The sequence below is a fragment of the Protopterus annectens genome, chromosome 11.part0 (assembly GCF_019279795.1).
Source record: "Protopterus annectens isolate FY-2018-M chromosome 11.part0, PAN1.0, whole genome shotgun sequence".
Lineage (NCBI taxonomy): Eukaryota > Metazoa > Chordata > Ceratodontiformes > Protopteridae > Protopterus > Protopterus annectens.
The window spans coordinates 277,145,545-277,157,942 of record NC_056745.1 but is presented as its reverse complement, the minus strand read 5'-3'; the positions used below and the strand labels follow the sequence as shown (position 1 = coordinate 277,157,942).

The following is a 12,398-nucleotide window of genomic DNA, read 5'->3' as shown; positions in this document are numbered from 1 at the left end:
ATGCAGTTCTTTACGTGTATATCAGGTTTGCCTGGCAATATATAAAATGTGTTTCACTTAAATGGTTCTGATGAAATCCGTGTCAAAATATTCTGGTTTAGTCTTTGCATACACACACATCCGGATATATAGGAAGAATCTTGCTCTGTAAGTATTTCGATCAAGGACAATATTTGTGTGGTAGAGTTGCAGATTCTCTGTGCTTACACAAACACTAAAGAGCTTCTAAAATTGAACAATTTTATCAACATGCCTACCTTAAAGCTTGCTGCTCTTTCTTCATTTGCTCCTTGAACTGCTGAAGTTCTTGAACTAAGTCAATATCTGTGCCATTAACCCAAGTGTATACAACATCAATTGGCATTGGCAGGCATAGCCTACAAAAGAAAGAAAGAAAACAATCAATCTTGCAAATGATTAGGCCTGTACAAAAATCCATGATTACCGACACAGGTGCCAAAAATCACTTTTTTTAAACAAGTGCTGCTTTTTTACATAGGTAATACACCAGTACACGTCTATAAATTTTAAAACTGGATAAAATGGAGTATTTTACCCAAGCCTAGATGAAAATACAGCTGACATTTGATGACAGAGATTAACATCTTCTTCGGTAGTCTGTCCTGTATGCAGATAACAGGGTTCCGTCCTAGGCCCCCCCTCCTCTTTAACATCTTCATTAATAACATCCACCAGTCTGTCTCAGATGCCACGGTAATTCAATATGGTGATGAGTCAACCATTGTTTGTACAGCAGACACCCCCCTGTGACCTACTTCTCAAAAGTCAGTTAGACTTCTCTAATACCAAATCATGGATGCATAGTAATCACCTCACCTTGAATGCCAATAAAACAAAGTTAATGATATTCTCCCCATCCAAAAACACCAATATAGAAACTCAGTCGCATCAGTGTCTCTCTCTCCTCCCTCCCTGAAATGGCCTGAACTTCCTAACCATCTCAAACTCCTTAGACTTACTACTGCTCACAAGCTCATATTCAAACCTTCTAGTTGTCCTTCTCTGTCCACCTCTTTAACCCCCTACATTCCCAACTACTCTCTAAGATTAGAAAACCACAATCTTCTAAACATATACAAGCCTCGTCGACACCCCCCCGGCCACCTACTATTATCTTGCTCTCTAGCTAAACTCTGGAATTCTCTCCCTATCACCCTTCGAAATACTCAGAGCCACTCAAACTTCAAAACTCTTCTCCAATCTCACCTACTTTCAAAGTGGGAATGTTTCTGTACCCCAACCACATAAACTCTAACACCATCTCCCATGCACTACATACCTCAACCTTCTATCACTGTGCTCTCTTACCCTTTGCCTCTACTTCCTCTCCTACCCTATACTTCATAAACTTCCCCCAACCCACTCACTTTCTCCAGTACATACCACCTTTTACCTCTCCCATCTCACAACCTTCTCTCTGTCCTCTCCTCATATCTCTAACTTCCAAAAAAAAAAAAAGCTTTTTTTTTTTTAATCTGTACGTAAATGTTTTACTTACATGTTTTTTCATCTGAAATGCCTGTACTTGTAATATGTTTAGATTATATGAATATCACTTTTATAAATCATTACCTAGGATTACAAATGTTATGACTTTTTTATTTATTTTTAACAAATTGTATATTATCTCTGTATTTTTCACTGTTCTACTACTTTATTTACTTTTGTATAACTATTGTAAAATTGTCTATATCCTGTGGAGCTTTTCTCCCCAGGCCTCCACTGAAAACGGGCTCTTCCAGGCCCAGTGGACTATCCCTGTCATCAAACTGTAATAAATAAATAAATTAGGAGTAATTAGGCTACCTTGCTGCTCAAACACTATGAGCAACTTATTTAGCTAAGTCCTTTACTGACTAACAAGCTATTTCAACTTTAAACGCTTAAACTTGAACTTCACTCAGTCCAGAGTTCACCATACTCTTCCTTAACTATAAGCAAACATCTCCTTAACTACCAGCTACCTTTACCTGCTTTGGTAGTATAACTTGAATCCCTTCACTGTGACTCCCTCAATGCATCCCGAGTAATTAATTCATATCCCACTAGCAAAACAGAAATAAGTACGCCTATTCAGTCTGCAGTTGGCATTCCGCTGCTACCCCTCAATCCTCTATACCTTTCTCAAGTAATCTTAAATGCCAAAAAAGACTTGCTATTAACTTACCCATTCTGGTAACTTGTTCTACAATTCCAATACAGTTTGTGAGAAGGAAGCATAATTTCCTTAACCTGTGTACCTTCCAGTGGCATCAGGTGGTGTTGCTACACGTTTATCTTCTTCAATTAATTAATTATATCCCTCTAGCGGTTCACCACCCCTTTATGGATGCAGAGCAAAGGACTGGTGATTCAAACCACTGCCTGCACTCATTTCCTCCATTTCTCCAATTACCCCGCTGACTTTTTTCTGGATCAATTTAAACTGTAAAATGCCCCGGCACAGACTCCAGGAAATGAAGATTTTTAACTTACAGAACAATTGCATCTACACGCACTATGCCACTTTTAGCACAAAAAGGACATTTCTCCGTTACAGTCCACCTTCTCAGTTTTACATCTTTCTGAAATTCTACATGAAGTTAACTATCCACCTTTATACACAATAAGCACATCATAGTAAAGATTCTGAGAAACACACACAAATATCTGTGCACCTGCACCAGTTTGTACATTTCAGCACAAATCCAGTCATTTCAACAACATATAACTTCTACACATATCTACTTGTGGAATTCAAGCAACCATTATAATTAATCATTTCTGCAGGCTGTACCTTCCCATGTAAGGAGTTTCACCCAAACACCTTGCCTCCTGTAGCTTCCCATGTGGCAACTTCATCCTGCACCGACCTACTTAAATATTCTCATTCAGAGATTGTACCAACTGACAAAAAAGTAATTATCATTAAAATATGTAGATGGTGATCTCTCTTTCTGCATTACCTACTGAACTGCCAAAAGTGTAAAGTTAATGTTTTCAAGCCTTTACACACTACTACAGTAAAGGGAGTGAGCAAGCACTTTCTAAAAGCAAATGCAGCTTGAAAACAACCAAAGACAGCTCAAGCAAATCAAGGTAAAACAAACAGTGTGTGTTGTGTGTGTGTGTGTGTGTGTGTGTGTGTGTGTGTGTGTGTGTGTGTGTGTGTGTGTACAAGAGAGAGAAAGAAAATGACTATCTTGTGCATCAACAGGTAGTACCACTCCCTTTTGGTACTGAAATATCAGACGTCTGGGGGGAGGGGTCCATTCCCAGACCGAGTGCTTGGATTCAAATACTGTCAGTGCAGCTTAGTATACAGGGGAGTGCTGTACTCCTGAGGCACTGTTCTTTGGATGAGAAATTAGAGAGGCCTCATCTTTCTAATTTGATGATAGGTCAAATAAATGTAAGGCATCTCACAGCTCTTGTCAAAAGAAAGGACAGGGGAACTTGTAAACTTTTGACCATCATAATATTTACATCATGTGATATTCACAAAAAAGAAAAAAGAAAAATATATAAAATTTACATTACACACACACACACACACATATGTATATATATATATATATATATATATATATATATATATATACATATACACACACATATATATATATATATATATATATATATATATATATATATATATACACACACACACACATATATATATATATATATACATATATACATACACATATATACATATATATATATATATATATATATATATATATATATATATACACACACACATACATACATACATACTCTGTTATAAAATAAATCAGGCTCAGTTGCATAGAGAACTTGACTTCCTCAACACTGGAAGAGGTGAGAAAGAAGGGGGGTGAAGCCTACTTGCCTCAATCAGTAGAAGGGTGTGAGGATTTACATGTCACTTGTACACTTTCAGCAGCTTGAATAACTGGTGGGGGCAAAGCCATGCACTAAAGGTGCAGCTTCCAAAGTGGGCTGACCACAGATTACTTCACATGTGAAGACAACCTTATTGCCCATTATAAGCCAGTTCCTTGAGTGCATTTTGGACATGAGCAGTGGGAAGGATAGGACACAAGTAAAATTCCCTCCATGTTCCTTCATGTAAATGATTGCCTCACTCCTAATACACCCAATCCTCACTACGATGAAAGAATAAGCTGTAGGAATTTCACAAAGAGGGATGATCAACAACATGAGCAAGAGGCAGAACTGATGTAGGGAAATAAAGATAAGACAAGACCAGATGGCAATTAAGAGTAAGCAGAAGCACACATTATAGCATGTGCTCTAACAAAGATAACCTGAATTTTGGGTTAATGCCTGTGGGTACAGCTGTCGTTTTGGGAAAACTGTTTCTATCAAGAGGGTTACACTTCATTATTTGCAGATGTACACAGTTTTGCATGCATGTTTTCAGTTAACAATTTATGGAGGTGTTATGGGGTTTGTTTGGTTTTCTGTCTGAGAGTTTTTATTAAAACAAAAAGCCTTGTAAAATATGGCATAGGTTCAAATGTAGATGACAAGAAATAACTGTATAAAGAACCAACCTGCCAGACATTAATGGGAAATATAAAAGTTGGAAAAAGACCTTTAAAAAACCTGTCATATATAATAGTTGGGAATAATAACTTATCATAATCGCTACTCTATCAATAGTACTTTGGAATGTGAATGGTCTTCGCAGGTAAAATCAAAAAGTTGAGAGTACTGAATTATGTTAAGAAATGCAGTGTAAATACCAATGCTACGGGAGACACGTTTGGAAAGAGGCGAGCATATGACTTAGATAAAAGAAAGGATTTCAGGACAGATATTCAGCAGGATATCAGTAACAAAGGAAAAATGGAGTACTTCGACTAACTGCTAGAGGAGCTCCAACAGTGACAGAAGAGGGGGTAAGATAATAATGGTAGATTTGTGGTACTGAGGGGGTACTGGCAAGGGAGGAGGATTACGCTAGCAACATATTTATATTCCATCTAAAGCTGCTATTATATAGCTTAAGAAAATTTTGGAAGTAATAATCAGCTTTCAGCAGGGAATGTTACTTATAGGTGGGGACTTGAACTCGCCGTGCAACAGTGAGGATTTATCTGGGGGACCTAGAAGAGAAAAGAAGTGGCTTTACGAAGAAATTTATTAACATATTTGGCACAGAATATGTGAATTCAGTAGTATTAACTCAAGACAGAATTTACATATTATTCCCCAAGATAAATAACTGGGCTAGACTATACAGGGATTATATATTACAGAATTATGTCAATTTAATTGAAATCTTTGATATACATCCAATAACTAATTTCAGGTCATGTGCCAACAACGAATATAGAAATGCAGGACAATGAAGTAAAAATGAGACACTGGCACTTCCCTAACCCAGCTGTTAAAAAGAGAAGAATTTAAGGAATAGATAGTGGACATTTTCAGAGTTATTACGGAAGACAGAAATTTTCTTCAGAAGTTACAGTGTGAGTGAGAAATGAAATTAAACTTGAGTCTTAAAATAGGGTAAAATAAAAGAGAGAGATGATTAAATAAGAATTATTAAGAGGTGCTGACAAATATTCAAGTATTGCAGAATGAGGGGAATTTCACAAAGCAAGAAGAGGTGCAACTGCAGAGTGCAAAAGAAAAAAAGGTATTATCTGGAAAATATGTATGAGTTTAGAAAGATAGCTGTTGAAAAACTATTTTTTCATAACTCCAGAGTACAAAAACGTTTAATGCAAGTACTAAGTTTCAAATAAAACAAAATATAAATAATTCCATATGTCAGTTGTTAAGTGCTTTCGTCTCCACATCCGGAGACTTCCTCAGAATGAATTATTTATATTTTGTTTTATTTGAAACTTAGTCGTGTTGGATTTGGAATTGTTTTTTATTTTTGGGACAATAAATCTTTTGTTACTCTACTTCGGTGGACTGCTTGCTTTCTATTTTGGACAGCCTTCATTGTACCGGATCCTGCTTTCTTCAAATTAATAGAGCAATGATGATCCAGAGGGAAGATGAATGTAAAAAATACTGCTGTTCAATCTTAGCCTCCATACAGGTTTTGTACCAAGCAAACTGAGAACAGCTACTGTTATTCCCCCGCATAAAAAGGACCTTCCACAGATCCAGGCAATTAAAGACCCATAAGTCTGACCAGCCTCTTATGCAAAGCCATTGAAAGAGTTATCATGGAATTGATCAAGACACAGGGGATCTCCAAATGCAGGACCCATCACAGTATGGGTTCATTTCAAGGGCAGATCATGCATACGCAACCCAGTGCTTTTTTGTTTTTTTGAAATCACCAAAGCAACGAATGGATGAAGGCAAAATAGTACACACTGCATATATCCACCTGGCCAAAGCTTTTGACACAAATCTACACACAGGCAAAGTAGAAAAGCTAAATAAACTGGGAATAGACTCCTTCTGAAGTAAAAGCCAATACCAAAGGGCTTTAGCTGACAAGTTTGCAGAGGACTGCAATCTTGGAGCAGTCACTGAATCCCCAAATGACCTCGCCATCCTGCAGGAAAATTTATCTCAAATAAATAACTGGTGCCAAAATCATGGACCGAAACTAAATGCCAAAAGGCTGTATTATTGTATGCTTTGGGAAGTCATCTATCCCAAAGAGCTACCACATTGCCAATATGCCCCTAAGGATTGACAATTTTTCAGGATTTGGAAATGCATCTATATCAGAACATCGAAACAAACAACGGTGAAAGCTCACGAGCAAATATTCATGTACTTGACAACGGTATTGTGGGGGGGCTGTGCCCCCCAGACCCCTTGCTAAATATATATTCCTACTCCGAGATCGCACTACAGTGAGGAAAGGGCAAAAATCAAGATATTCACTGTACTGCAAACAAAATTAATAAACTTCGAGGATGTGATTTTTCGCTCATGTGAGCAGTTGACATTGTCTGTTTCAATGTTCTGATATAGGCCCTTTGGAAACATATGTGGACAGTGGTCTAAATTTTGACCAATATTTGCCTATTATTGTAAGAAAGTCATTCTGTACTGTACAGATTATAAACAAAGGGACTGTGTCTAGATCTAGGGATGTCATTGCCACACTTTGCTCAGCCTACATTAGGCCAGTCATTGAATATAATGCCCCGTTTGGCATGTACTTGTCCAGACGCATGCAACCAGATGCATGCAACAAGTGGAATGCCCACAGAGATAACTTACAGACATAAGGCCTAAACAACATGTCCTAAATGGACCAAATCAAAGCCCTGTTACTATAAATCAGTATCCTACAGAGTGCTAATTGGTGACCATTGTCTGGTAGATAAGGCGTCCTCCGACCCATTTCTGATAGATCTACTGCACATTAGTAAGTCAAATGGCATCAGAAATACTCGGTCAAGGGATGTAAACCTCTTCTACAACAAAAATAAAATGGTTTGGAAGGACAGGTATGTCTCACAGAGGATAATGTTGCTGTGGAACAGACATAAAACAAAGTTCATCCTGCCCATATTCAACAGCAACTTGGATCTATGGATGAAAAGCAGAAAATTTACCCCAGGACATACCTCTGTACTAAGAATGGACAGAAGCAGCTCCTAAATGTTTTATCCCATCAATGGGTTCACCTCAAATTATCTAGGGATGATCCCATTTATGATCATTAGGGGTAATATATAATTCATTATAGACCATGGGACTGGTAAGGTCAATGTATAACCTAATGTGTTAAGTTATTTCGAGCACAAGAATGGAAACTGGTTAGGCTTAAAATGTCTCACAAGGGCAGCCAGTCTAAAACTTACCCATGAACTTATGTTGCTGGTGGGTCCCGATCCACAGAAAGCATTCAATAAAATAAGATGAGATTTTATGAGTAGGGCAATGAAGCATCTGTATTCCCTGATAGAATAATAAGGTTAATTAAAAGGATATATGAAGGATCAGAGGCAAAAATTAAAGTAGAAGAGTTCCTCTCTAATAAGTTGTGTCTGAGCAGTGGAACCAGGTAGGGGTGTCTTCTTTCCCCTCTGTTATTTGCATTATATTTACAGCCATTGGAAAAAGAAATTAAGGAGCTCAGAGCTTCAATGATATAACTGGTACGGTAATCAAGAAAAGTGGCTTTATTTGCAGAAGATACTTTATACCTAATAAAAGCAGAAAGAGGCATTTCAGCATTGTGAAACATTCCGAGAAAGTTTCATGTCTTTTTGAGGTATAAAATTAATGAAGATAAAACAAAGGCTATAGCTACAAACTATGTATACACACATGAATTGTTTCAGCAATACAAGTTTTGGGGGACAAATTAAAATGAAGTATTTAGGAGTACATGTTGAAAAAGATTCTGTTATGGTAACTAAGAATCTGTGGGGGGAAAATTAATACCGAAACTGGGGGGCACATAAAATAGGTAAGAGGGGGCTGTAATTTAATGGAGAAAACTGGAAAAGGAGCCAAGGTATTGGCAGCAAATAATTAGAGTGGGGAAGGTAATAAAATGGGAAGGGGCAAGAATTCATCTGGACTGCTGGCTAGAGATTGTTCTCTTTATCAAGGACTGATATAGGTACATAAAGAAACAATTGGGGGGGATATATGTACATGTATCCCAAATATGCAACTAAGTCTAGAAGATTTAGGATCTCTGCATGGCAGTGTTTGCATAGGTATTTTTATACCCCAAACAAATTTCAAATAATTTTTCATCAGGTAGATTGCAAATCTTGGAACTGTGATGGGGAAGAGAGAGGTAATTGAGGAAAAGAGGTTATGTTCTTACCATCTTGTATTTATCAGGCTGTGGATGGTAATTCATTACTGAACCTAAGCAGAAATTCCTTAAGATTCCAAGAGCAGGATAAGTTATTTCTTATACTTATTTCATTAAATTGCACTTCTGAAATGCTTATAATTGTGCTATACAGTTAATCTACTACATTTTGCACTGTTATAATGCTTTTTTTTACTGTTTCACTGCATTTATATACTATTTTATACTCAACTGTATTTTTCATTGCTACATACTGTTTCATTACTCTAATTGCATGTTTACTGAATTATTTAACTGAAAACTGCTTTTTCGTACTGAGAGTTGTATTTTCTGTTTGTGAGTGCCCTATCCGTGCTTTTCTGTGCATTCTTGATTTTTTGAGGTGTTTGTGTTCTAGTCTAGTCTGTTTGCAGTTAAAAGCATTCTCTAGAGTCTGCATCCTCCTTGATCTGTTTAAAACTTTCATTGAGTGGCTACAGCTAGGAGTTGTAATAGTGTGCATTACTATAATTGCATTTTTATTTAATTACTAAATTGTAAACTGCTTTTTCATACGGAGACTTGTATTTTCTCTGTGAGTGCTCTTTCTATGCATTTAAAGTGAGGTTTATGTGTTCTGCTCAGGGGGTCATTATCTTGATAGAAGCCTGCTGTTGTCCAGGCCAGGTAGTTTTGTTTGAGTTTCCTGTGTTTCTGGCAGCCATTTTCTGCTGATAGTCTGTATTCATTATTATTGAGAGTAACAGGGTTTCCTGACCTTCTGTAGTAGGAGTGATTGGGTAATAGCAGGGGCTAATAGGACTGAGTAGTAAGTTGATCTTCTAACCCTTCCATCCTTACTGGTATATAAACCCTGCATGTGGAAAAGGTTGTGCTTGTATTTATCAGGATGTGGGTGGTAATCCATTACTGAAACTAAGCAGAAATTCCTTAAGATTCCGAGAGCAGGATAAGTTATTTCTTACACTTATTTCATTGAATTGCACTTCTGAAACACTTAGAATTGTGCTATACAGTTAATATACTACATTTTACACTGTTATAAAGCTTTTTTTACTGTTTCACTGCATTTATGTACTGTTTTACACTGTTAACTGTATTTTTCATTGCTAGGTACTGTTTCATTACTCTAATTGCATGATTACTGAATTATTTAACTGTAAACTGCTTTTTCATACCGAGTTGTATTTTCTGTTTGTGAGTGCTCTATCCATGCTTTTCTGTGCATTTTTGATTTTTTGAGGTTTCTGTGTTCTAGTCTAGTCTGTTTGCAGTTAAACGCATTCTCTACAGTCTGCTTGCTCCTTGATCTGTTTAAAACTTTCATTTAGTGGCTACAGCTAGGAACTGTAATAGTTTCACCACCCACCCTCCCTATTGTTGTTGGTGGCATTGCAGTTGCCATCCCATACTGTACATTTGATCTGTGACACTCCTCCCAGTCTAATGTCATTAGTTCATTCAATCTAATAGAGAACATTTGTGAAGGCCAACCCACTCAGATTCTTAACCTTGAATTAACTTCTGTTCCAGCTTTCTCCATTTCCACTTTACTGAAAAAAGATTTTAAGTGTGTTTCCCCCCTTTCCTTTAACAAGTCTAGTTCGGATACATATTTGTTGTATCCAGGACTGTTTGTAAGCTCCTGAGTCCCCCCTCCCCTGCTTAAAAGGGGTTAAACTATTCCTGGCGGCATACAGTCTGCTCTTCAATTTTCCCTTGCAACTAGCCAGCTTTTTAGTTTTAGCACTCAAGTCTGTTTCTTTGAGCTCAGCATTTGTTCAGAACTCCTTGTAAGCACTAAATAAGCTACAAATTACTACAGCACTCAACTTTCCTCACTTGTCTACAGGAAACAGTTTTTAGTACTTAATAAATAAGCATCTATCCAGGCATGTCTAAAGGTCAGCTCCCGGTGTTTTCTCCTGTCTACCTGATGAATCTGGGCATCTTGGGGCAATGCAGCAATTGCTTCATGTACACAGACAACCCTCTCCTCCTACCTCCCAACACTACAACCTGTGAGAGATGAACTTATAGAGCCAAACTGGAAGCAAAGCTCTCTTCACCGAAGACTGGACTAGACAGTCAAGAGGAGAACGTAAACACTTGCACCAAACCACACTCATTACATAGTCCCTCAAAACCTACACCACCAAAACATGCACACATAGAAGCATAAAACATACCTACATTCGTTGAGGCTCTCAATAAAAATCTGCCCAAACAACCGAGACCTCCAAAGCAGAAATTTAAACAACCTCCACATCCCCAACACAACCCAAATGACAAACAGCCCACAAACTCAGTGTGCCGCTGAACTACAGCCCATAAGGCATAACATACCCAACACTCTAGTCATAGGTGACTCTATAGTCAGGCACATGGATGTTCCACTCACCAGGCTAATCAAGGAGAAAGTTACTGTCAGCTGCCTGTCGGGGGCCAGGATCCGCCACATAACGCACGCACACAGGTCACTCCACAAGTACAAATATGACTCTGTCATTGACCATGTTGGTGTGAATGACCTGAGACATACCACTCTGGACTACATGAAAAGAGACATGGAAGAGCTCTCCGATCTTGTAGCCCAGGCAGGTATGACCCTAGCCTTGCATAGCATTTTGCCATCACCCAGAATTATACCACAGTGCAAGGACAAAATGATTGACTTCAACAACTGGCTAAGCTTCTGGTGTCATTCTAAGGGAATCCAGTATCTGTCTGCCTGGGATGACATGATCGGCAGACCACGATTTTTTGCCAGAGATGGCCTGCACCTGTCGCCCTTGGGATTCTGGATACTGGCCAAGGCTCTTGCCACCCCTTACAGTGCCTTTTTTAGGCAAGGTTCAAATGAGAAATTCACCACCGTAACAAGTACAAGCAAGCAAAATCTGAGGGTAATGCTACTCAATGCTAGAAGTCTAAACCTCAAAATGCACTCACTCGAGGCACTCCTTAAAATGGAGAACATCGACATCTGTTAAGTGACAAGAGACATGGTTCAAAGCTCCAGAGAGCATCCCTGCATTACCAGGCTATACCACACCTTTCGGCCACCTAACCCGGACTGAAACACTAAAGGGGGAGGCGTGTCCATATTCATTAAGGATATCCACACCTCCAAGCCAGTTGCTCAGCATAATGCATCAGAGATTATCCAAGTTCAACTAACTCTGGGCAAGACCGAAATCCAGATTGTAGCTTGGTACAGACCCCCCAACCATGCTCCAGGATTCCCACTCCTATTTTCTTGATACACTTGGAAAATATTAGGGTACACCCCAACACCCTAATAATGGGTGATTTCAACTACCTCACCATTAGCTGGGAAAGCTACTCATGTATCAACTCTTTTGCTCAACATTTTCTGTAATTCAATTCCAACACCTTGGATCAACTTATCCACACCCCCACCAGGGGCAGCAATTTCCTAGACCTGGTCATCAACAACATGGGTGACTGGTGTTACACACCAGAGGTCAATTCCTGGTTGGTCAGATCCGACCACAAGCTAATCACCTTAGACATCCACATCCCGCCCCCACCCCCATTAGGGAAACAACCGTAAAAAATCTCTCCAAAGCCAACTTCATGCTTCTTAAGACAGAAGTGG

At 38.5% G+C, this 12,398-nt stretch overlaps 1 protein-coding gene across 3 annotated transcripts in view; it reads right to left on the bottom strand.

Annotated features, from left to right (window-relative positions):
• GNPTAB (N-acetylglucosamine-1-phosphate transferase subunits alpha and beta) overlaps window positions 1–12,398 on the bottom strand; it is a 1,418,669-nt gene that overhangs the window by 1,270,150 nt on the left and 136,121 nt on the right. For 2 of the 3 annotated variants that reach the window (XM_044087751.1, XM_044087750.1), the window contains exon 3: window positions 258–377. In XM_044087751.1, the coding sequence (XP_043943686.1) occupies window positions 258–377 (120 nt within the window). Of the gene's footprint in view, window positions 1–257; window positions 378–1,991; window positions 1,995–8,900; window positions 8,908–12,398 lie in introns of those variants that run through there. The other variant, XM_044087752.1, reaches the window with a different exon arrangement.